A 26,343-nucleotide genomic window follows, 5' to 3' on the forward strand; every position below is an offset into this window, starting at 1 on the left:
CTTCTTCTTCACGAAAAAAAACTTGAGGAGACGGGGGACTTAGATGGCCGAATGTATCCCTGTCTCAAGGATTCAGTGACGTATGTATCCATAGCCACTGTCTCCTCCTGAGACAGAGGATAGACGTGACTCCTAGGAAGAACCGCGTCGGCCTGGAGGTTTATCGCACAATCCCCTCGTCGATGGGGGGGTAATAGAGTCGCCTTCGTCTTACTGAAGGCGATAGCCAAATCGGCATACTCTGAGGGAATGTGCACGGTGGAGACTTGGTCTGGACTCTCCACCGTAGTCGCACCGATGGAAACTCCTATGCACCTACCTGAGCACTCCCTCGACCACCCCGTAAGAGCCCTCTGTCTCCGCGAAATCTGCGGGTTGTGCGTGGCTAGCCAGGGGATTCCCAGTACCACCGGAAACGTTGGGGAGTCAATGAGGAACAGGCTGATACGCTCCTCATGACCCCCCCACATCTGCATAACCAGTGGCACTGTGACCTCCCCTACTTGGCCTGACCCTAGCGGTCGACTATCTAGGGCGTGCACAGGGAAGGGGTGGTCCAGCTGAACCAGGGGAATCCCTAACCTCTTCGCTAACCCACGGTCCATAAAACTCCCAGCTGCACCTGAATCGACTAGTGCCTTATACTGGAAGTGAGGGGAAAAATCAGGAAAACAAACAGAGGTGTACATGTGGTCGACAGGGGGCTCTGGGTGTGGCTGGTGCGGACTCACCTGGGGGTTCGAAGTAGTGCTCTGCCTGCCCTCCGAACTCCCGGGGGGACCACTCCAGCACCGGGTCCACAGTGTGTCCTCTGCGTCCACATCGGGTGCAGGAGAGACCCCCCTCCGGTCCTCCTCGACGCAGTCCCCCTATCTCCATGGGCTGTGGAGCGGGGGGACTGGGAGGCGGAACGAACAGGCCCCGACTGGAACGTCCCGGGAAGCCAGCAGGTTGTCCAGTCTAATGGACAAATCCACCAGTTGGTCTAAGGTGGAGGTGTTGTCCCTACAGGCCAGCTCCCGGCGGACGTCCTCGCGAAGGCTACACCTATAGTGGTCTATCAAGGCCCGCTCGTTCCACCCCGATCCAGCGGCGAGAGTCCGGAATTCTAGGGCGAAATCCTGAGCGCTCCTCGTCTCCTGTCTCAAGTGGAATAGCCGCTCACCCGCCGCCCTGCCCTCCGGGGGATGATCGAAAACCGCCCGGAAGCGGCGGGTGAACTCAGGGTAGTCGCCCCGAGCCGAGTCTGGGCCATCCCAGACCGCATTGGCCCATTCCAGGGCTCGACCCATGAGACAGGAGACGAGGACGCTCACTCTCTCTTCGTCGGAAGGGGGGGGCGGACGGTCGCCAGGTATAGTTCCAATTGGAGCAAGAACCCCTTGCACCCAGCGGCCGTCCCATCGAACTCCCGGGGAGGAGTAATCCTGATACCACCGGCGGCCACTTCAGGGGGTGTGTGTAGGGGCGCAGGGTGAGGGACCGGAGCTGGTCCAGCTGGGGAAGCACCTCTCTCCCAGTTCTCCAACCGGGCCAACACCTGGTCCATGGCCGAGCCTAGACGGTGGAGGAGGCTGGCGTGTTGAGAGACCTGCTCAGCCATGGACGGCGCTTCTGCTCCTGCTGACTCCATATTCGGTGCGGGATTCTGTCACGACTGTCTAGGACCAGTGGAGAGGTGGAATCAGGAGCAGGAGACAGAGGGCCGGAGCAACGGTGTTTTAATAATATTATTGACACGCAATAGCCGTAGGGCACCAGGCGTGTGGTGAAGTCTGCCAGGGAAAAACACCTTCCCAAAATAAGCGCACTGGAAACGAAAAGCGCACGGGGCGCAGCCCGGCAATAATAATCTACAATAACAATTTATAATCACAACTGTCCTGAGTGGACAATAAACAATCCCGCACGAGAACCCCAACTGAAAATACACACTAAATAACCCCCCACTAATGACAAACACAAAACAGGTGCGAGATAGACAGACAGACAAAACCAAAAGACACAGAAACAACGATCGGTGGCAGCTAATAGGCCGGCGACGACGACCGCCGAGCGCCGCCCGACCGAGGAGGGGCACCACATTCGTTAGATACTGTGACAAGTGTCTTATTGGTTAAAAGCTTAAATTCTTGTTCATCTAACTGCATTGTCCAATTTACAATAGGCTTTAGAGCGAAAGCATGCCATGCAATTGTTTGAGGACTGCGCCCCACATCAACATATTTTTCCACCGGCACAGGCTTCATAAAATCATAAATAGCGATTAAATATTCACTTACTTTTTGAAAATCTTCCTCTGATTTGCAATCCAAGGGATCCCAACTACAACATGTATGAGTCTCTTTGTTAGATAAAATCCTTCTTTATATCCCAAAAAGTCTGTTTAGTTGGCGCCATCGATTTGAGTAATCCACTCGTTCAACATGCAGAGAAAGGAATCCAAAAAGCTACTGCTAAACTTTCTTAAAACAAGACAAAATATGGTTCTATTTAATCCTCAGGTACCCTAAAATGTAATTAAACTATAGTATTTCATACAGAAAGAAGTATGTTCAATAGGAAAGCAAAATTAGCAGTTGCGCGTCGTCGCTAATTTCCAACTCTGACTCCCAGTACTAAAACTCAAAATTCTTCCTTGTTTGGGAAGAAACAAGCCTGAAACCTTGAACAAAGACTGTTGACATCTAGTGGAAGCCATATAAATTGCAATCTGGGAGCTGGAATTGCATATGCCCCTATGCTTTCCATTGTAAGAGCATGGGCTCTCAAAAAAAAGAAATCTGGTTGGTTTGTCTTTGGATTTTCTCCTACCATATCAATTGTGTTATAGTCTCATACATTATTTTAACATTTCTACAAACGTCAAAGTGTTTTCTATCCAATGGTACCAATTATATGCATATCCTGGCTTCTGGGCCTGAGTAACAGGCAGTTTACTTTGGGCATGTCAGTCAGACAGGAAGTGGAGAAAAATAGACTGAAGAAGATCTATTAGTGGCTATGCATAGATAATAACAGAGAGTACATTTACATTTACATTTACGTCATTTAGCAGACGCTCTTATCCAGAGTGACTTACAAATTGATGCATTCACCTTATGATATCCAGTGGAACAACCACTTTACAATAGTACATCTATGCAAAGGTCTGGGTAGCCATTTGATTAGCTGTTCAGGAGTCTTATGGCTTGGGGGTAGAAGCTGTTTAGAAGCCTCTTGGACCTAGACTTGGCGCTCCGGTACCGCTTGCCATGCGATATCAGAGAGAACAGTCTATGACTAGGGTGGCTAGAGTCTTTGACAATTTTTAGGTCCTTCCTCTGACACTGCCTGGTATAGAGGTCCTGGATGGCAGGAAGCTTGGCCCCAGTGATGTACTGGGTCGTACACACTACCCTCTGTAGTGCCTTGCAGTTGGAGGCCGAGCAGTGTCCATACCAGGCAGTGATGCACCCCGTCAGGATGCTCTCAATGGTGCAGCTGTAAAACCTTTTGAGGATCTGAGGACCCATTCCAAAACTTTTCAGTCTCCTGAGGGGGAATAGGTTTTGTCGTGCCCTCTTCACGACTGTCTTGGTGTGCTTGGACCATGTTAGTTTGTTGGTGATGTGGACGCCAAGGAACTTGAAGCTCTCAACCTGCTCCACTACAGCCCCGTCGATGAGAATGGGGACGTGCTCGGTCCTCCTTTTCCTGTAGTCCACAATCATCTCCTTTGTCTTGAACACGTTGAGGGAGAGGTTGTTGTCCTGGCACCACACGACCAGGTCTCTGATCTCCTTCCTATAGGCTGTCTCATCGTTGTCGATGATCAGGCCTAACACTGTTGTGTCATCAGCAAACTTAATGATTGTGTTGGAGTCGTGTTAAATGGCGCCGGAGAAGAAAGCTGACGTTCTATGTGTCCCCAACCGATTGTGTTTTTTTGTTAGTTTATTTGCATTGTTTGTAACTTCTTCTTTTACTTATTTTGTACATAATGTTGCCGCTACCGTCTCTTATGACCGAAAGTAACTTCTGGACATCAGGACTGAGATTACTCACCACGGACTGGCAGAATCCTATTTTTTAAGCAAACAACAAAACGCTAACCCAGAGACGGCGCTCCTAGTAGCCGGGGACTTTAATGCAGGGAAACTTTAACATTTCTATCAGCATGTTAAATGTGCAACTATAGGGGGGAAAAACTCTGCACCACCTTTACTCCACACACAGAGACGCATTCAAAGCTCTCCCTCGCCCTCCATTTGGCAAATCTGCCCATAATTCTATCCTCCTGATTATCTGTGATCAGGCCTACCATTGTTGTGTCATCGGCAAACTTAATGATGGTGTTGGAGTCGTGCCTGGCCGTGCAGTCATGAGTGAACAGGGAGTACAGGAGGGGACTGAGCAAGCACCCCTGAGGGGCCCCCGTATTGAGGATCAGCGTGGCAGATGTGTTGTTACCTACTCTTACCACCTGGGGGCGGCCCATCAGGAAGTCCAGGATCCAGTTACAGAGGGAGGTGTTTAGTCCCAGGGTCCTTAGCTTAGTGATGAGCTTTGAGGGCACTATTGTGTTGAACGCTGAGCTGTACTCAATGAATAGCAGTCTCACATAAGTCTTACTTTTGTCCAGGTGGGAAAGGGCAGTGTGGAGTGCAATAGAGATTGCATCATCTGTGGATCTGTTGGTGTGGTATGCAAATTGGAGTGGGTGTAGGGTTTCTGTGATAATGGTGTTGATGTGAGCCATGACCAGCCTTTCAAAGCATTTCATGGCTACAGACGTGAGTGCTACGGGTCGGTAGTCATTTAGGCAGGTTACCTTAGTGTTCTTGAGCACATGGACTATGGTGGTCTTCTTGAAACATGTTGGTTACAGACTCAGTCAGGGAGAGGTTGAAAATGTCAGTGAAGACACTTGCCAGTTGATCAGCACATGCTTGGCGTACACGTCCTGGTAATCCGTCTGGCCCAGCGGCTTTGTGAATGTTGACCTGTTTAAAGGTCTTACCCACATCGGCTGCAGAGAGCGTGATCACGCAGTCGTCCGGAACAGCTGGTGCTCTCATGCATGTTTCAGTGTTACTTGCCTGGAAGCGAACATAGAAGTTATTTAGCTCGTCTGGTAGGCTCGTGTCACTGGGCAGTTCTCGGCTGTGCTTCCCTTTGTTGTTTGTAATAGTTTGCAAGCCCTGCCACATCGGAGCCAGTGTAGTACGATTCGATCTTAGTCCTATACTTACGCTTTGCCTGTTTGATGGTTCGTCGGAGGGCATAGCGGGATTTCTTATAAGCTTCCGGCTTAGAGTCCCGCTCCTTGAAAGTGGCAGCTCTACCCTTTAGCTCATTGCGAATGTTGCCTGTAATCCATGGCTTCTGGTTGGGGTATGTACGAACAGTCACTGTGAGGACGACGTCCTCGATGCACTTATTGATATAGCCAGTGACTGATGTGGTGTACTCCTCAATGCCATCGGAAGAATCCCGGAACATATTCCAGTCTGTGCTAGCAAAAAAATCCTGTAGTTTAGCATCTGCTTCATCTGACCACTTTTTTTATAGACCGAGTCAATGGTGCTTCATGCTTAAATGATTGCAGCAGCAGGATAGAGTTATTGTCAGATTTTTTGAACATGTCTCTGTGTGTGGAGTAAAGGTGGTCTAGAATTTTTTCCGCTCTGGTTGCACATTTAACATGCTGATAGAAATTAGGTAAATCTGATTTAAGTTTCCCTGCATTAAAGTCCCCGGCCACTAGGAGCGCCGCCTCCGGACGAGCGTTTTCCTGTTTGCGTATGGCGGAATACAGCTCATTGATTGCAGTTTTATTGCCAGCCTCGGGAATGTGGTGGTATGTACAGTGAGGGAAAAAAGTATTTGATCCCCTGCTGATTTTGTACGTTTGTCCACTGACAAAGAAATGATCAGTCTATCATTTTAATGGTAGGTTTATTTGAACAGTGAGAGACAGAATAACAACAAAAAAATCCAGAAAAACGCATGTCAAAAATTGTATTAAATGATTTGCATTTTAATGAGGGAAATAAGTATTTGACCCCCTCTCAATCAGAAAGATTTCTGGCTCCCAGGTGTCTTTTATACAGGTAACAAGCTGAGATTAGGAGCACACTCTTAAAGGGAGTGCTCCTAATCTCAGTTTGTTACCTGTATAAAAGACACCTGTCCACAGAAGCAATCAAGCCAACTAGGGAGGGGGAGCGGGAGCAGGCGTGATATTTGGACTATTTTGAAAATCAGCGCTGCCAATTTTAAAGCTAACGTGCTAGATGGAAGCAATAATAAATATTTTGTTGCAATCTTAAATTGGCTCCTCTTTCCTATTAAGAGGTGTGAACAAAATATGATGGTGATATAATGCTTACTTAATTGAGAATGTAAAGCAGTGGAAATTTGCCCATAAAATCAATGAATGAAAAATATGTATTTTCAATGTCTGTAAATTACATGTTTTCAACTTCCAGAAGATACATATTTTTTATGCCCGGAAAATAGGTATTTTTCCCTTTCATTCATCACCTATAGTGCACCTGATTTTAAATGTCCGGAAAATAAGTATTTTTGATAAGAGAATTATCTATTAAAGGTAAATGAATCAATAAACGATGATGAATTATTAGTCATAGAGCATGGTTAATGAATAATCAATGTAATGATTATTGTAGTGATCGATTGGTCTTATTAGTTCCAGAAAGTCCAGGAACCACTGGAGAGGGAAAGAAATGTGTGTATGCAATTAGCATAGAGAGCAGGGGACAGATGGGAAAGGGAGTAAAACTTCAAAGGGTTCCTAACCTTGAGGGAAAGGAACAGGCCGAGCTAGGTAGTGATAAAGTGTGGGAATGGGGGATGCAGGTCACCAACAGTTTGTGTGTAAATGCATGTGCGTAAGTAAGCAAGAACTATTTAATGACTGTTTTGTTATCCTGACGCCAGAACGTTCTCTGAATAAAGCTACAGAAACCTTTTGCAGAAAGCTGAGTACTTGCCTAATTATTTTAACCCATTGTCTTACAAACCTTGGGCATTAGTCAAGGCGAATTGATTATTGATTATTATCATCAAGATATAAAATTCCTTTAACAATTTTCAATGTCTGGACAGTAACCAGGCCTCTGTCTTCCACAGAGGTGAGAGGGGGAGCTGCTGGATGGTCGACCGTTCACACTGAAACCCTATCCACGGTCAAACGTGGATAATGGAACAATAGTTCTTACATAAAGAATGTTGGGAATGGTCAGTGGGGAGATGTAGAAAACGAATGTCATATTGTTTATATACTGTAACTTGGAAGGGATATCCCCTTTATCTGTAAAGTTTCCATCCAATACGGTATTAATAAAATGATGAAAGTATTTTTGTTAAGATATGCATGTGATTTTAGTAGTCATAAGAGAAGTTCTAATCACATCCTTTGCACATTAAGTAGCCACGCCCTGAGTGAGGTCAGAAGAGCGTGTCAGAGTGATGGAACCATCCTTTTCAACCAGAGTGCTTAAAAGGACTGTCTAAGAATGAACTTATCAGACCAGAACATTGGCAGGTTGCTGCTGTGCGTGTAAAGTGGTCTGAATCCTGAATAATCAACATGAGGTGTAGGCTAGAAGCTCACTTCCCAGACAATCACTGGTATGGCTGATTAGCTGTCCTAAGTCAGATTTCGAGGAAAGCGAATCGAAGAGGGACCATCATGCTACACTGCAAACCATCCCATCCTACTATGATTCTCAAATCACCGTATTCTCTGACTATCATCACCCATGGGAATCGTCGACACAGCTGTAGAAGAGCAGTAGAAGAACAACAGCAGAAGAGACGGGTCCTGACCCTTACAAGCGTGCTGCTGAAAGGCCAACCCATCTCCTTCCTAAGAAGGCCTGGTTCTGACAGAGATAGACGGCGAACAAGGTCACTCAATGTAAATACATTCATGATTTCTTATTCCAAACAGGCGGCGGTTCGTGTGCAAAGCATATGATTAATATGAGGAATAGTCCTAAAATGTATCCACGATAAGTGTCCCTTTTCTCGATCTCTCACTTTTCCCCCCTCTCCATCTCTGTGTAATAAGTCGTCATATTGCCAGTCTGCTTGGGACTTTCTTCTCATGTATTAAGTGTGTTTGTTATCCGGTTTTCTCATTTTAGTTAGCTAGTAAATAAATAATTAAACCAATTGGTGTAGTCCTGAATCATGAGTAAGGTTTTTGCAGATGCAAGGAGTAGACGACGTTCAGAATTATGATATAAGAGGTAATGATTAATAAGATGACGGTTTATTGATGAAATGGATATATATCTCATAGAGTTTAATTCGGGAGATGGTAACTCTTTAAACAAACTCTTCCGTGGCGCCCAAATTCCTATTGAGTTAATTGTTACATGATTAATTTAATCGGTTAACAATTAAACATAGTTAGTGGATTAAATAAATAACATCAGATTAATGAAAGTAAAGTCACGACACAGCCTTATTCTAAAATGGTTTAAATTGTTTTTTTCTCCTTGTCAATCTACACACAATATCCCATAATGACAAAGCGAAAACAGGTTTTAAAAATAAAAAACAGAAATACCTTATTTACATGAGGTTGAAGGAATTGTCCGTAGAGCTCCGATACAGGATTGTGTCAAGGTACAGATCTGGGCATGGGTACCAAAAATGTCTGCAGCATTGAAGGTCCCCAAGAACACAGTGGCCCCCATCATTCTTAAATGGAAGAAGTTTGGAACCACCAAGACTCTTCCGAGAGCTGGCCGCCGGGGGAGAAGGGCCTTGGTAAGGGTCACTCTGACAGAGCTCCAGAGTTCTTCTGTGGAGATGGGAGAACCTCCATAAGGACAACCATCTCTGCAGCACTCCACCAACCAGGTCTTTATGGTAGAGCAGCCAGACAGAAGTTGCTGCTCAGTAAAAGGCACATGACAGCCCGCTTGGAGTTTGCCAAAAGGCACTTAAACTCTTTGATCTAAATGCCAAGCGAGGAAACCTGGCACCATCCCTACAGTGAAGCATGGTGGTGGCAGCATCATGCTGTAGGGATGTTTTTCAGCGGCAGGAACTGGTAGACGAGTCGGGATCAAGGGAAATATGTACAGAGAGATCCTTGATGAAAACCTGCTCCAGAGCGCTCAGGACAACAGACTGGGGCGAAGGTTCATCTTCCAACAGGACAACGACCCTAAGCACACAGCCAAGACAACGCAGGAGTGGCTTCGGGACAAGCATCTGAATGTCCTAGAGTGGCTCAGCCAGAACCCGGACTTGAACCCGATCGAACATCTCTGGAGAGACCTGAAAATAGCTGTGCAGCGACGCTCCCCATCCAACCTGACAGAGCTTGAGAGGATCTGCAGAGAAGAACGGGAGAAACTCCCCAAATACAGGTCTACCAAGTTTGTAGCGTCATACTCAAGAAGAATTGAGGCTGTAATCGCTGCCAAAGGTACTTCAATAAAGTACTGAGTAAAGGGTCTGAATACTTTTGTAAATGTAATATTTCAGTTGTTTCTTTTTAAATAACATTTCTTAACCTGTTTTTGCTTTGTCATTGTGGGGTATTGTGTATCCACTGTTGAGGGAAAAAACTATTTAATCCATTTTAGAATAAGGCTCTAATGTAACAAAATATGGGGAAAGTCAAGGGGTCTGAATACTTTACAAATGTGTATTTTCAACGTAATTTTGCTTACTGGGAAGGCATAACAGAAACATGGACAGAATATTGACAGAAGCATAAAATGTCTTGAGTAGGCCAGTCAAGGAGATTGACATGAAATTAGTGTCAATTATCTGATGATAGAGACAGCATAGGCCTATAGAATTCAATATCATCAGATACATTTTTTGTCAATCTTATGCACTGTCATTTAATCCATAGCTTCTAACTAACTTAATTTGAGAGTGATTATTCGCCAGCCCCATCCAACCATCAGTTCGCTACACAAAGTGGCAGGGTCAGTTTGTCGAAATTACAGATTGTGCCATGCCTTCAAAGGGGAAGATTTTTTTGATTAGCCTGCCCTATGCAAATTCGTTCTGTCTCAAAAGTGGGCGGGTATTTCTGACGTAGCGAACCAGCGACAACTCGAGCTGACTTCCTGCTTTGAGGCTAGGAAGAAACTGCTCGGTAGCCTTCCACATATTTTCCAAATATTACTCTGAGGTATGTCTGAAATTATATGTTTTTAATAGCAAATAATTTGTTATTCATAAAGGTTAATAACCGATCTAAATACTTGTTGCTATTTACATTTTAAAATTAAAGAGGGGAGTAGACTAGCTAACGTTATCATGGACGGAAACAACAAAAGAGGACTAAAGTTACCTAGCTAGCTCGAACTAGAGTTGAACGTCGCTACCAAGCTAGCCAGTTAATCATTCACGCATTGTAGTGTTATAACACATTTTCGGACCTAGCGAACTGTAGACGTAACGTTATCTAGTTAATCGAATTCAATAGGGGGAAAAAGTACACTCAAAAGCATGTTTTGTCGAATGCAAACACATAGCTTGTTAACTAACATTAGTATTATCGTGACTCCATTGGGTTCTCGAGGGCTAACACATAGGTAGCTAGCCATGTTGTTAGCTTAGCATGCTAACTTTATTTAGCGGGCTGACTTGTTTCTGACTGTGTGTACTTGTAACTGCCAGACCTTGGCTGCTTTCCAAACACTTAAGACACACCCTATCCCCTCAGCCCCCACTTCTGATGACGTCTGACGAGTATACTCGTCACTCGTCGGGCGGCAGCGTAGCCTAGTGGTTAGAGCGTTGGGCCAGTAACCGAAAGGTTGCTAGATCCAATCCCCGATCTGACAAGGTACAAATCTGTCGTTCTGCCCCTGAACAAGGGGCAGTTAACCCACTGTTCCTAGGCCGTCATTGAAAATAAGAATTTGTTCTTAACTGACTTGCCTAGTTAATTAAAGGTTAAAACATTTGTTTTTTTAAACTTGCAGGGTGAGGGGGGAAGAAATGATTTTTAAATGGACCGCCCTTGCCCGGAAATTCGTCATTCATCCATGCCGCGAAGATTGTGTTTTCGGTTGTGGGTGCTTTATATATGCTATGGGCATTTATTATTGCATGTCTATTAGCTATATTATTAGAAGGAAAATGTTTATTTCTACAATTTCCTAAAGCTAACCAAAAAAAAGCATCATTACTTTTAAGAGACGTGTGGGCATTAGTAGCACAATTTCTAACTTATTTACATTCACTTTTACTTACACTTGTATGTTGACTCCATATTGACGTTGAGGTTTTAAGTTTTGGCAGACTTTTCTTAGCGGATATAATCATCAAAAATTTAATTATGGGGCGTGTCAGGCAGCGAAGTGAACATAGTTGTACACTCGCAAACTCCATTAAAAACGAGGGCTGAGGGGCTTACGTTGCAAATTTCCCTTGCTAGACCGCGGGGATTCCCCCAAGGCCTGAGGGTTTAGGGCCGAGGGCTGTCTACTTTGAGTTTGAAGCGCAGCCTTTCTTTAGATTTTGCCTCCTAGTAAGCTAACTGTAACCCGCCTCTTTTTGCTACAGAACCTATTGAAGTGGTTTGTTATGATGTCACATTGAAGGAAGGTCAGTAGTACCACAAATACATTAAATGTCTTTTAAAGAAAGTATTTCTGGTAGTACTAGCTTGTTAGCCACTAACTAGTGCATGTTCAAAATACTTCTGCTAGATAGTTGTATAATTTATGAGTCCAAGGCATTCATCAGCATTACCCTGTGTTCTAAAGCTTTCAGACTCTGGTCCAAGGTGCTGTGCAGATTATATTGAACTCAACATTTACAACTCCTGCTCCACAAAGATTCTAGATTTTTCCAAATTAAAGCATTAGAAGAGGATGGATTGGGACTAGGATTAGGATACGGATTCTATACCATTTTTTGTATGCAATTTAAAAGCATTAGAAGAGGACGGACTAGGATTTGGATTAGGATACGGATTCTAGATGTTTTTTATTTATTTAAAGCATTAGAAGAGGATGGACTAGGATTGGGACTAGGATTAGGATACGGATAATCTCCACCATTGTTCTTGGAATCGATCAGTGAGTTTGAAGCCTGCAGGTGCCTTCGGTTTATTTTAGCAGGGCCTAACCAATACCAACAATGACTGACGGAAGGATCTACGTGGGAAATCTTCCAATGGACGTCCAGGAGAAGGACATAGAGGATCTCTTCTTCAAATATGGAAAAATCCGGGATATCGAACTAAAGAATAACAGGGGAACCATCCCTTTTGCTTTTGTTCGCTTCGATGATCCACGGTGAGTTCCAGGGATGATCTAGTGCGTGTACAAGTCCAATCACAATTCCTGGCTGTTTGGCAAGCTGTTCTCCTCTGATTTAGTAACATCACCAGGGACTGACCTCAGGGAACGGATGGAGAAGGCGTTGCCAAGTGTATTTCCCTTAGGCAAGTAAGTAAGGAGTTCTGTGCTCTCTTCTCTTAGGGATGCGGAAGACGCGGTCTATGGAAGGAATGGATATGGATTCGGAGACTCCAAGCTGCGTGTAGAATACCCTCGCTCCTCTGGCGCCAAATTTAGTGGCCCTATGGGAGGAGGAGAAGGAGGGGGTCCTAGGGGGAGGTTTGGGCCCCCAACTCGGAGATCTGAGTTCCGGGTGATAGTGACTGGTAGGTGGACGTTCTGAGTCGTAGGAAGTGTTATTTTTGTCTCTCTCTCTCTTGGCGGACTGGAGGTCAAGGGGACTAAGTGGAGGTCAAGTCAGCTGCCCAAAACAAACACGAGCAAAACAATAAAAACTCAAACTGATCATGTTGACTGCATAAACCCAAACACCCGGCCATAGTGACTGGTAGGTGTATGTTTTATAAATTTTTGTTTTAGCCATTGCTTGGAGGTATTTCGCTATTGTATCTAGGGCTGGGACGATACCAGTATCACGGTACTCATTAGTGTCGTGGCAAGGAAACAACACGAAGCGGATCTTCTTTAGGAAAACAGCCCTAATGTTGAAAACAAACATCATCATCTTGTCATCCAGAGTCACATTTATTTTCCTAGCTATAGCACACTATTTTATATACAGCAGGTTTTCTAAAGGACTAAAGAGTTATCTAGATGCTGGTATCGTCCTGGCCCTAACTGTATCTGTGTTGTATAGCTAGAAGAGCTTATTTCTTAGGTTTCAACACAACTGGCAGTCAGATAGTACTTTTCTTTCAAATCAAGGGAAAATACTAGTAGTGACTGACTATTTGCATACTTATACTATCCCTCAAAGCTTTGGCTGAAATGTAAATACAAATGTGAATTGGGTACATGCCACCTGAAACAGGTCTATAGAAACTTTACTTGAAAACCCATATTTGATGACATCAAAAATATCACTCTTTCACTCCAACGAGCAGAGGTTTTGGTAAAATGACAATGTTCTGTATCCCCTCCAAGGCTTGCCCCAAACCGGGAGCTGGCAGGATCTGAAAGACCATATGCGTGAGGCAGGGGATGTGTGTTTCGCCGACGTGCAGCGAGATGGTGAAGGAGTGGTGGAGTTTGTCCGTCGGGAGGACATGGAATACGCCCTGCGCAGACTGGACAGGACTGAGTTCCGTTCCCATCAGGTGAGTACACCTCTCCACGGTAAAACAAGACATATGAGTGCATTTGCGAGTCAAATCAAGCTTATTCAAGCTCATGAAGGAAAACGGGTCGTCTTTCATTTGCTCTGTCTCTCAGGGGGAGACGGCGAACATTCGTGTCCACGGAGAGCGTGGTGCCAGTTACGGTCGCTCGCGGTCTCGCTCCAGATCCCCCCGAGGGCGTGGCTACTCACCACCTTACCAAAGCAGAGGGTCCCCTCCACAGCGCTATCAGTCACCCCCACGCCGCCTTGTGTCCCGCCATAGCCCCCCAGCGAGGCGACACCCAGTACCGTACCATAGCCCGCCCCCACGCCACTATCGATAGACCTGCCGGCCATTCACAAGAGGGCACTGATGATTAGGGGCAGTTTATTATTTTTATCCCAGATCTCAAATAATTGTCCCCCTTTTGCTTGCTATGTACATTCCTTTATCAGTCACCCCTGCCCTCCTGTTGGCCTTAATATTCCTGATTTCCTTAAGCTTCAGCTCCCCATGTCAGGTCACTAGTCAGCTCAGTTCTGATGTCTGGTGAGACCATTTGTTAACATGCCAATTAACTGGTCTTGCTGCTCAAGTACATGTATGAACATTATCAGTTTGATGAACACTGCCCTGAGAAGTGCGACACCCAACAAAAACTAAATGTGAACATCTACCTGCATCGTCTATTCCTTTTTAAATGAATTGTAAGTGTGTGTGAACCTCTAAGAATGAATGAATACGTTTGGAAATCGATTTTGATTGTAATCTGGTAAACCTCTGAAAATCCCATGTTTTATTTTAAAGAAATATTGAACTTCAGCCAGTTCATTCCTCTGTTTTTGTAACCTGTGGTGTCTATATGCAAGCATTTTGTTTTCAATTAAAACACTGAAACAAACCCAACACCTGTACTCAATGGTTTGTCACATTGCAGATTAGGTTTCCTGTGTGACACATTGATGTCCATCCACAGAGCTAAAAATATTACTTGGCAGTAATGAAACATGATTCTCAGATTTATTGCTTTGTCAATGTACATGTCAATCACAGCATTACATTGCATCATACACAGAAAAAAAAATCATACTCTGAAGTGCAATGGAGCTAAGACGAGACAGACAAAACATCTGCTCTTGCACAGTGCAAACCAAATAAACGACCTTGTATGATGTTTGAGCTTTCTCTTCTAGCCCAATACTTCCACATTAATGCCTTCTTCAGTTGTCTTGAGGGACATTAAGCCAGGGCACTTTTATAATAGACATCAACAATTCTATAACTGAAAAGGATGAAACTCCCTTTGCAAAGCATCATAGTCCTTTACAATGAATGAGTATCTGATGTGATCATGGATATTTATTGGTCTGACCCAAATGTCTGGATTCATAGCTTCCACTTGTAATCCATGCCAAACATACAAATTACAATACCCATCGTCATGTAATTTAGCATGTTGGATCCTTCATATGAATGCTCATTAGTCTCCACATTAGAAGGACAGCGACCTTAAACAAAACCCAATCCAAGATAAAAGGGTGGAAACCCTGTACATGGTCCATGGCAAAGCCCAGTGAGCAATGCAAGTGAGTCATAGGGCACAAAGTTGTTGGGGAGATCCTCCATCACATCTGTCAGCTGTCTGGTTTCTCTTTATTGGGGCCCATGAATTCTACACCATCAATGGGAATGTTCTTTTCTTTGATGGCCTTCTGCAAATACAAGCACAACATATGTAGTTGTATCATTAGATGAGACACTTGCATCCAACATTTAAAAATACTAAATAATAATGGATTCTGAGAAGACAATAGGCCTATATCATGAATTGAGGATATTTATTTCCAATACATAGATGTCCTTAAGTCAACGATGTTTTATAACAAAGTAGCTAAGTTTCCCCTTGCATCTGTGCTTCAGCACTTTGAATAATGTACTTCTTCTGGGGCCTAATATCATGACAGCTGACACAATGGTGTTGCATCATGGCTGTTTTGGTTACCTAGAAGTAAGGTACAGCATCAATGAGTGGTGATTATGAGCAGATAGCTAGCTAACAACATTTGTCCGTGTTTGATATCATGTATTTACCTGGACACAATGCTGATATTTCTTGAACATTTCGGTACAGGGATCACCGCTTCGATCTTCCTTCAAGAATTTCTCAGCAAACCAACGGTTAAAACACTGGTCATATTCCCGTTTTAGGTCAGTGCAGCCCTCTCCAACACTGTTCATCTTCAAGACAGAATAACCATAGAACATATGAGAATAAGAAATACTGAAGGAATAAAGTTTACGGTCAATTATTTCAGCTTAAGTGTCTCTTCCGCACAGCTCACTTGACTTTCCTTGAACCATGTGGTCTGATTGGCCAGACAGCATGGCGTATATTGATGACGTAATTGAACAAGCGACACATCGTAAATCTACACCACAGACAGAAGGGTCTAATTGTGGGGCTTGCGAAGCAAAAGCTCCAGCTTCAATCTTCGACATACTTCTTCTTGTGGTTTTGCGAAGCAAAAGCCCAACTTCAATCTTCGACATACTTATTATTATTATTCATTAGCACGATACTCCTCTTACACAGTTCAAACTAGAAACGCCGTTCAAACTTTAAAACGTGCAGGATGGTCATGCTTGAGTTTCTTGTATACTGGTTTATTACATCTTTTTTTTTTAAACATTTTATCTTTTGTTTTTCATCCCCTTTTATGGGACTTCCTCAAGATTCTAAAAGGCCACATTGTGACATCAATTACAATTTACATTCACTGTAAATGCAATAATGCAACTTTTGACACAAATCAGCTACTTTGACCACTTTGCAACATCTTAAACAAAAAGTTAGAGCGTTTACATCTTTGTCTACTTCTCTGCTACTCAAATCTGGCGTTTGAAAGTCAAATTATATTCTGATACAAAGTTACCGCTGTTTTAGTAACCACACAACATTTTCTCTAACTTTTTTGTAAACTGCTGTTTCGACCACTACCCCAACAAGTTAGACAAAAAGTTAGAGGGTGTGAAATCTTCTTCTACTTCTGTTATTCATATCTGTTCTCGGAACCATAATATTCACTACGGATCTCATGGTACAGCTGTTTTAGTAACTACATTACCACATTTTCTCCCAACTTTTCCCAAACAACTGCCGTTTTGACCACTCCCCCAACAAGTCAGACAAAAACATTGAGGGTATGAAATCTTCCCCTACTTCTCTGCTTTTCAGATCTGAAAACGGATTATGGATAGTGTCTACCAATCTGTAGATAGAGCTTTTTTTAAACCCATCAACTGCTCTCTTTCTAGCTGCAGTAAGTCAACAGCTGCAAATTCCAATAGTACTGTATATATACAGTACCAGTCAAAAGTTTGGACACACCTACTCATTCAAGGGTTTTTCTTTATTTTACTATTTGAACTATGAAATAACACATGGAATCATGTTGTAACCAAAAAAGTGATTTTAGATTCTTCAAAGTAGCCACCTTTTGCCTTGATGACAGCTTTGCACACTCTTGGCATTTGGGGGATGAAGGATTTTGTCTAACACTGTCATGAATCCAGCAAATAACTTCTGTGGGTCAGAGTGCAGTATTTAGTTAATATTAAAGCACAAACTTAGTGTATGTCTCTCACACTCTCGTTAGCCATAAGGGAGCAGTGTTGCAAAGGCTACTGTTGCCTAACAACGCTTGACTAGCAGGAATGAATGTCTTCATAGTTCTTCAAATTTCCATGATTTGTCAATCTGTTTCATATGGAACAGCTAAACTGTGTTCGAATACTCATACTAACCATACTTTTTGTGAACGTAAATTGAGTATGTAGTATGCTTATTGGTTATAGTATGGATATAGTTAGTATGCCTAAAGTTCCCAGATGTCATTATAAATTCACCAAAATACAAAGTATACAAGCAGTGGACACAAGATGGCGTCACTTTGAGCGGGTGTATTTGAACATACGTCCCGACAAACCAGCAAGATTATGATCAAAACTCAAAGATTTTGATACTTTTCTTTGGTAAACTGATCCTTACCTATATGAAGTAACAGAAGGATATTGGAAAACATGGTGATCACACAACTACATGGGCAGAAGAAACCGAAAAAGCCAAGGCATGGCTGAACAGATGCTAATAACCTCATGCTAGCAGCGAGACAGAAGCATGTAGTCCATGTGAAGATTTCCAGAACTCATGGCAAAATACTCCTTATTTTCACCACTGTCACCTGTGCCGAGTAAGAGCCTTCCTACCAAATACAGGGCAGTCGAAAATTGTTCAACCAGCCCTGACATTCTCAAAGCAATCTTCCAGAAACTGGCCATCATTGAAAAGACAACAGAGACTACCTCCAAATCAATGGAGTCTCTCTCAGCCACTGTGCAGCAGCTCCTCAACCAAGTGTCAACCCACAGAGAAAAAATACTGACCATGGAAACTGAAGTACAGAAACTGCAACAGAATATCATCGTAGTCCAGCGCCACAGGCGGAAATGGAACCTGAAACTGCATGGGGTACCAGACAAGGAAGGGGAGAACATACGGAGCATTACCATTGACATCTTCAGGAAAGTAGCACCCAGGATTCGAGACAAGCTCACGGATGTCGTTGACGTGGTGCACCGCCTGGGAAAGCAAAGGGATGGACGGATCTCCTCGGCCAACCATCATGCAATTCACAATGAGAATCTACAGAGATGGAAAGAAGCCAAGGAGTCCATGTTTTTCATGGAGAATAAACTACGCATCAAAGAGGCTCTAACTCCAGAAGATGCTGCTGAAAGGGAAAAACTTTGGCCGGTGGTAAAAAAAAGGCTAGAGAAGAAGGGAAGAGAGCATCTTTCAGCTGCCCTTTTACATTTATCGATGGAAAGAAAATCGATTGCCAGGACCTCAAGTGAATGTCATGAGACTACTGAATGTTTTGAAAGCACTGTGCTCAGGTAAATAGCTACATTGACTTGAAATCGATGTTGTCCTATTCTTCAGTCATATGAAAACAATAAGTTCATTGTCATTCTTACATTCACCCCGTTTTATATCACCAGGTTTGTAAATGTGAATACAGGTTCATCATATTGATCATATTGATTCTTTCTTTCTCTCTCTCTCTCTCTCTCGAGGACCTGAGCCCTAGGACCATGCCTCAGCACTACCTGGCCTGATGACTCCTTGCTGTCCCCAGGCCACCTGGCCATGCTGCTGCTCCAGTTTCAACTGTTCTGCCTGCGGCTATGGAATCCTGACCTGTTCACCGGACGTGCTACCTGTCCCAGACCTGCTGTTTTCTACTCTCTAGAGACAGCAGGAGCGGTAGAGATACTCTGAATGATTGGCTATGAAAAGCCAACTGACATTTACTCCTGAGGTGCTGACCTGTTGCACCCTCAACAACCACTGTGATTACTATTATTTGACCCTGCTGGTCACCTATGAACATTTGAACATCTTGGCCATGTTCTGTTATAATCTCCACCCGGCACAGCCAGAAGAGGACTTCATAGCCTGGTTCCTCTCTAGGTTTCTTCCTAGGTTTTGGCCTTTCTAGGGAGGTTTTCCTAGCCACCGTGCTTCTACACCTGCATTGGTTGCTGTTTGGTGTTTTAGGCTGGGTTTCTGTACAGCACTTTGAGATATCAGCTGATGTAAGAAGGGCTTTATAAATACATTTGATTTGATTTGATCACAACTACCTTGGTTTATTGTAGTCCAGTTCTTTCTCTAAGCTCAGGTTTCCATACTAGCTACCTAGCTTACTAGTTCAAATAGTTAACAAGTTATTCATATTACTACACTATTTGTTTTATTGTTATTTTTTTTTTTTCAAGTTATACAACATTTTGAATTCAATGCACTAAATATTGTATCTCTAAATGCCAGGGTTTTACGAAACATAACTAAAAGAAAAACACTTTTTTTAATGTTGTAAATACTCTAATGCATATCTCATTCTACTCCAGGAAACTCACTCCTGCGATTCAGATTCTAGTTTTTGGAAATCACAATGGGGAAATAATGTTTATTAGTCATGGGTCTAATCACTCAGCTGGTACTATGATATTGCTTCATACATTTAGAGGCGATATTTCAGGTCATGTGTGTCCAAAGATGGGAGATGGGTTATATTGATCTCCAAACTAGATAATGCTTGTTTTATTATATGCAATGTGTATGGGTAAAATTCTCACACCTCAAATAATACTTTACTTTTTGGATCTTGCTGATAAGCTTACTGAGCTGCAAAACAAGTATACAAATGCATGGCTTATAATAGCTGGAGACTTTAATTAAACTCCTGATAACTTTTTAGATAGATTTCCACCTAGAATAGCTCAAAGATCTCAGAATAGTGACATTATCACTTCATTTTGCAGTAAACTGACAGTGGTTGATACATGCCATTTCTTTAATTCAAACTTAAACGAATACACCTGGTGTAATAGGTCAATGATGATCAGATCCAAAATTGATCTGTTTCTCATTTCTCCCCCACTTTTACAGTATGTACAGGAAGTAAGTCATAAACTTTCTCCTTCGACTGATCATAAAATTATATTATTGAAGTTAGAATGTTCCGAAAAATCCAGTGGCATTCGAACATACTGAAAACGTAATAATTCACTCCTAAATGATCCAGCCTTTAACAAGAGCATAAATAACTTGATCATAGACTTGTTTAATTCAAATGATTTAGAACCAAAGCATGGAAGTACCTGAGAAATATTTAAATTCAATGTAAACTCTATTGCCATTATATGCTGTAAGGAACTAAAGAAGCAAAACTGTTTGAAAGAAGATGAGCCTATGAATAAATTGAATGTTCTTTTAGAAAAAGATACTGTCACGCCCTGACCTGAGAGAGCCTTTTTATGTCTCTATTTAGGTTTGGTCAGGGTGTGATTTGGGTGGGCATTCTATGTCTGTATTTCTATGTTGGGGATTGCTTTGTTTCGGCCGGGTATGGCTCCCAATCAGGAACAGCTGTACATCGTTGTTGCTGATTGGGAGTCATACTTAGGCAGCATGTTTTTCCTTTGGGTTTTGTGGGTAGATATTTTCTGTTTAGTGTTTTGCACCTGACAGAACTGTTTGGCTGTCGGTTTCTTGTTTTTTATGTTTATAGTGTTCTATCTTCAATAAATTCATGATGAGCACTAACCACGCTGCTCCTTGGTTCACTCTCTCCAAAGACAGCCGTTACAGTTACCCTTAAAGCAGAGAAAGAAACAGATTAGAACTAGTTCAAATGTACATTGATTTAGCTAAAGGGGCCTTTATTAGATCTGGAGCAAAATGGGTTGAGGAGGGTGAGAAACACAAGTTATTTTTTTGCACTTGAAAAACAGAACTATAAGAGAATCTCTTTCTGCCTTAAAAATTGACAATAGATTGTGTAAATACAAAGATCATCTCTAGCTATGTGTATTCTTTCTATGAAAATCTGTATAAATCTAATTTGAATGGGATTGAATATGAACGTTTTATGAAACATGTCCATGGTCATGTTCCAATTATTTCTGATGAGTTCAAGTCCATATGTGAAGATGAGTTTTCTATAGAACAGATTAGAGATGCGCTTCAATCTATGGAGTAGGGCAAATACCTGGAACAGACAGTCTTTCTGTGGAATTGTATTTACACTTTTGGGAACATTTAGAGGGACCAGTATTCAATATGTTCCAAGAATGCCTAGCTAATGGTGAAATGATTACTACCATGAAACAAGGGGTTATTTCCTTAATACCAAAACCTGATAAAGATCACCTTTTCATAGATAATTGGATACCTTTTAAATGATTAAATACAGATTATAAATTGATAACTTTTGCACATTCTAATAAACTTTAAATGGGCCTAAACCACATTATTAATGAAACCCAAACTGGTTTTGTGAAAAGGTCGCCAAATTAGCTGTAACAGGTTAGTTTTAGACTTGATTGATTACGCAGTTTCAATTGACTCCGAGGCTATAATTTTATTCCTCGACTTTTGTAAAGCATTTGATACAATTGAACATAAATTCCTAATACATTCGTTGTACACTTTTGGTTTCGGGTCTAGCTTTGTCTCTGTTAACAATACTTTTTATAAAGATATTAATAGTTCTATTATGATTAATCGTAACGCATTTAAAATATGTAATATTCACCGTAGTGTACACCATGGTTTCCCTATTTCAGCTTTCTTATTCCTTTTAGTTGTAGAATTACCATCTATTTGCATTTTAAACAACCCTGAATTAAAAGACATTTCAATATTTTGAAAATAAATACAAAATCTAAATTAGCAGACGATACAGCTCGGTTTCAAAAAGACAAGGATCAAGTTGCTATTGCACTTAATATTATCAAATCATTCTCTTCTGCTTTTGGTCTGGAACTTAACTTCAATAAATGTGAAATATTGTCCATACATAATTCCAATTACTAATCTGTTGAGAATATTCCAGTGTAAAATCATGTGAAATATTTAGGGGTGCACATGGCATAAAAAAACATTGTCCATCAACATCTCAATTTCTCTCAGAGATAAATGAAAACAAAATCCATCTTTAATAACTGGCTCCAGCGTGACCTCTCTGAAATGCAATAAAAAAATAACTAAATAGTAATGGGCACTCCGTGCTTTTAGGGGCCATATGCAATTCTTCAGAAAATGGGCGTGGCTTTAACAACATTTTCCGATTTGAAGAAAATGGCAGAAAATATGCAGCCGAAGTCCAACGAGAGCGGATACAAATTCATTGCTTTAACTAATTATGACAAATGTTAAGAAAATGTTGAGCAATGTAATAAATGAATGACTTTTCAAATAAGTGACATTACACGTTATGTTGGCTGACAATTTGTTAGCTATGCTATCCTTACGAACTGCGTAGCATTACAGCAGTATGTACCGGTATGTTAGCTAGTTATATTTATTTTACCATAAATGCCTGATTGGGGGAGTGCTTCAGAGATTGGTTTCTCTTCTGGAAGGTTCTCCCATCTCCACAGAGGAACTCTGGTGCTCTGTCAGAGTGACCATTGGGTTCTTGGTCACCTCTCTGACCAAGGCCCTTCTCCCCCGATTGCTCAATTTGGCGGCCAGCTCTAGGAAGAGTCTTGGTGGTTCCAAACTTTTTCCAATTAAGAATGATGGATGCCACTGTGTTCTTGGGGACCTTCAATGTCGCAGAAATGTTTTGGTACCCTTCCCCTGATCTGTGCCTCGACACAATCCTGTCTCGGAGCGCTACGAACAATTCTTTCAACTTCATGGCTTGGTTTTTGCTCTGACATGCACTGTCAACTGTGGGACCTTTATATAAACAGGTGTGTGCCTTTCCAAAACATGTCCAATCAATTGAATTTACCACAGGTGGACTCCAATCAAGTTCTAGAAACATCTCAAGGATGATAAATGGAAACAGGGTGCACCTGAATTCAATTTCGAGTTGCATAGCAAAGGTTCTGAATACTTATGTAAATAAGGTATTTCTGTTTTTTATTTTTAATACATTTGCAAACATTTCCCAAAACCTGTTTTCACGTTGTCATTATGGGGTATTGAGTGTTGATTGATGAGGAACATTTTTTATTTAATCAATTTTAGAATAAGGCTGAAACTTAACAAAATGTGGAAAAAGGGAAGGGGTCTGAATACTTTCCGAATGTACTGCAGTTGAACAGTTTTGAACAAAATAATTTCTTACAAAATGAAGAAGTAGCAAGAGAGCGATTTCACTTTCATTTTCACTTACTTAGCTAGCAAATGCAGCTAGCTAGTTTTCCCTACTCAAATACCCTGCTCAAACAGAGGGATGCTATGTTAGCTAGCTGGGTATGACTATCCAAGATAACACTGGAACTCTTCCAAGTCAAGGTAAGCTTTTGGTTTTACTAATTTATTGCCACCGGGGCCCACCGATGTAACTGCTTACTGGCTGTACACGGGAATCTTTACTGCATGATTGTAGCTGGTTTAATAATACATTAGTTCTATTAGCTAAGTTGACTATGACTTTACTTTAGCTAATATAGTGACAACATGTAGGCTATGTGTAGCAGTTATGATATGGTTTGGCTTGGAAAGGTTTTTTTCGCCTGGTCACATACAGCTGATGTGTTGTGCATTGAAGTCCACATGCGAAGGGACAATGTGAGGGGAGTGCATAGATGCGAGAATGAATACAACATGGCTACAATGAAAGTGAACTGCCCCGATTCTGTTGAAAAACATTTCTCAATTTGTCCAATAGAAACTCTCTTTTGCAACTGTTGGACTAATGATTACACCCCGTATCAGCTAGATGCAGGCAAGAGTCTGCAAGGCGGTATTGAATGTGTCAACGTTTGTCTATGTCTCACTGTCTGTCACCTCAAAAAAAAATTCTCGACCTGTGTCCACCTACTTTGTAAACTTTCCTTCGTAGGCTAGGTTGTAGCAACCTCATGATGGGTAAATGGAAAATGTGAGTTCCATGTAGTAGCCTAAACCAATAGCTGTTACATTGAACTGGGTGAATGGAATATGAATGACAGTCATCTAATATGCTGAAAAAGGCCATGCTCACGAATAAAAAAAATCGCCTCCCTCATTTTAAACGGCACTGACCCAGTGTTGCCAACTTAGCGACTTTGTCGCTATATTTAGCGAGTATTCAGACCCCTCTAGCGACACATTTTCAAAATATCGACTAGCAACAAATCTAGCGACTTTTTCTGGTGTTATTGGAGACTTCTGGAGACTGACGTGAAAGCACGTATCGTTCTTACTCTTCTCAACGAGCAGCGGGTGCTGCCGTGGGCCCCACGCCCATCCCACCCCCATCCCAAAGCACTCACAGGCGGCCCAGTCCTCGCGCTGCAGTCAGAGCAGATGTTCACCCCTGTCACGTCCTGACCAGTAAAAGGGGTTATTGTAGTTTGGTCAGGGCGTGGCAGGGGGTATGTGTTTTTGGGTTAGGTTCTATGTTCTATTTCTATGTGTTAATCTAGTTTATCTATTTCTATGTTGGATTTGTTTGGGGTTGGTCTCTAATTGGAGGCAGCTGAATCTCATTGCCTCTGATTAGAGACCATATTTAAGTGGGTTAGTTTTCGCTTGTGTTTGTGGGTGGTTGTTTCCATGTATAGCCATAGTACCTTACAAGACTGTCGTTCTTGTTTCGTTTCAGTGTTCACTAGTAAATAAAAGTATAAGTTTGGACACTTACCACGCTGCGTATTGGTCCGATGATTTCTCCTCTTCAGAAGATGAAGAATATGACAACCCCTCCGTGTCTCTACTGCAAATGAATCGTGCATGCGGGAAGCCGCCGCTGGCTGATCCCGCCCTGGCTTACATTCAGGGCGGGATGTAAATGTTAAATGTTATTTGTCTAAAATAAATCACTGCACAAAAATAAATCACTGCATTTGACTCACACAGCCTCAGTCACTTACTCACCTTTTCCACTGTGTGTGTGCCTCTCTGTGACATAAGCTAAACATCTAGCTGGCTAGCTCATCATGTCTCAGTCTAAACTGTACACAAAAAAATACAGAAAGTAGTGGGAATCAAACCCTGAATTCAAAGGCTGGTTGAAGCCGTTTATTGGAGATGATACACCGGCATACTGCCTGTATTGTAAGGCTGATTTCTACGCCAAACTTAGTGATGTAAAAAAACACATGACAACTCAAAAACATACTCAAAAGGCAAAGCCTTATAACAGTTACACCCAAAACAAGCTGCCATTTATGGTTAAAAAAATGGACTGCAAAAAAGGCTGAGGCCACCATGGCATTAGCTATCGCTGAACACTGTTCCATGCTGGCATGTGATCACATTGGAGAAGCATGTAGAGCTGCTTTCTCAGACTCCACTGCTGCTACCCACTTCAAAGTGCACAGAAATTATTAATGGTGTTCTAGCACCATACTTTCTGAAAACGTTGGTCGCAGATGTGGGTGACCAGCGTTTCAGCCTCCTCCTCGATGAGTCCACGCATGTGTTTCTAAGTACCTGGGGGTTGTGATAAGGTACTTTAGTGACACCAAGCAGACAATTGTATCAACATTTCTGGGGCTTGTTGAGTTGGAGGAAGGAGACGCCAAATCTATAGCCCGTGCTGTTGTGGCTTTCCTCGAGAAGTGTTGTCTTAAAAAAGAGAAACTCCTGGGGATAGGGACTGACGGGGATTAACAATGGGGTCCATAAAGTGCTGATGGAGGAGTATGGCCTCAAATATCTGGTTCTTATTCGCTGTGTGTGACACTCTCTGCAGCTTGCTCATTTGTAGTTCGAAACATATTTAGGGTGTTTTTACTCTCTTTTTGTCTCTCCCACGACGTTATTCCTCTCTCCTACAGCGTCCATCACAATTACATGCACACAGCCAATTATGCAAATTAGGCGATGATGTCATTTAGCGACTTCTAGCGACTTTTAGGAGAGCCAATAGCTACTTTCCTTACTGAGGAGTTGGCAACACTGCACTGGCCTACAAGGCCTATGCTTTTCCATTGCAGAGCGAGTAGTCAATGTTGCATTACGGGAGCATCATAAAGTACTATGTTTTTGGTTACTTTACTTTTCTGCCATGGTATTTTTCTGCCATAGTAGTGCAATGTAAAAACTACCATGGTACTATTATGCTTTTTGTGACTATCGTGGCAGGAAAATACCATGGCTTTTGCACCAGTACCATGATATTTTCCTGCCATGGTAGTGACCAAAAAACATGGTA

General features: G+C 42.4%; 2 protein-coding genes across 5 annotated transcripts; one reads left to right on the forward strand and one right to left on the reverse strand.

Moving 5' to 3' along the window:
• The first annotated feature begins 10,071 nt into the window (after positions 1–10,071).
• Positions 10,072–14,524, forward strand: LOC106568192 (serine/arginine-rich splicing factor 9). Of its 4 annotated transcripts, none has more exons than XM_014138317.1 (5): positions 10,072–10,174; positions 12,114–12,293; positions 12,480–12,664; positions 13,443–13,615; positions 13,731–14,524. In XM_014138317.1, the coding sequence occupies exons 2-5, from the start codon at positions 12,136–12,138 to the stop codon at positions 13,959–13,961; spliced, it is 747 nt and encodes a 248-aa protein (XP_013993792.1). In that variant the 5' UTR covers positions 10,072–10,174; positions 12,114–12,135; the 3' UTR covers positions 13,962–14,524. The 4 variants fall into 4 exon arrangements, with proteins under 4 accessions (XP_013993792.1, XP_013993793.1, XP_013993795.1 ...); XM_014138318.2 differs by having other exon boundaries at positions 10,076–10,174; positions 11,760–12,293; XM_014138320.2 differs by having other exon boundaries at positions 10,089–10,174; positions 12,117–12,293.
• Positions 14,525–14,619: 95 nt separating this feature from the next.
• LOC106568193 (TP53-regulated inhibitor of apoptosis 1) lies at positions 14,620–15,991 on the reverse strand. The gene is made up of 2 exons (XM_014138321.2): positions 15,710–15,991; positions 14,620–15,330 (listed from the first exon to the last, which is right to left on the reverse strand). The coding sequence occupies exons 1-2, from the start codon at positions 15,881–15,883 to the stop codon at positions 15,253–15,255; spliced, it is 252 nt and encodes an 83-aa protein (XP_013993796.1). The 5' UTR covers positions 15,884–15,991; the 3' UTR covers positions 14,620–15,252.
• Positions 15,992–26,343: the final 10,352 nt, after the last annotated feature.

This window comes from Salmo salar, chromosome ssa13 (genome assembly GCF_905237065.1).
Source record: "Salmo salar chromosome ssa13, Ssal_v3.1, whole genome shotgun sequence".
Classification (NCBI taxonomy): Eukaryota; Metazoa; Chordata; class Actinopteri; order Salmoniformes; family Salmonidae; genus Salmo; species Salmo salar.

Coding starts and splice junctions, on each gene's coding strand:
- LOC106568193 (XM_014138321.2), bottom strand. CDS start 15,883: ATGTTCTATGGTTATTCTGTCTTGAAGATGAACAGTGTTGGAGAGGGC. Junction 15,331..15,709: donor AATATCAGCATTGTGTCCAG/GTAAATACATGA, acceptor TTGTATTTGCAG/AAGGCCATCAAAGAAAAGAA.
- LOC106568192 (XM_014138317.1), top strand. CDS start 12,136: ATGACTGACGGAAGGATCTACGTGGGAAATCTTCCAATGGACGTCCAG. Junction 12,294..12,479: donor GTTCGCTTCGATGATCCACG/GTGAGTTCCAGG, acceptor CTCTTCTCTTAG/GGATGCGGAAGACGCGGTCT. Junction 13,616..13,730: donor CTGAGTTCCGTTCCCATCAG/GTGAGTACACCT, acceptor TCTGTCTCTCAG/GGGGAGACGGCGAACATTCG.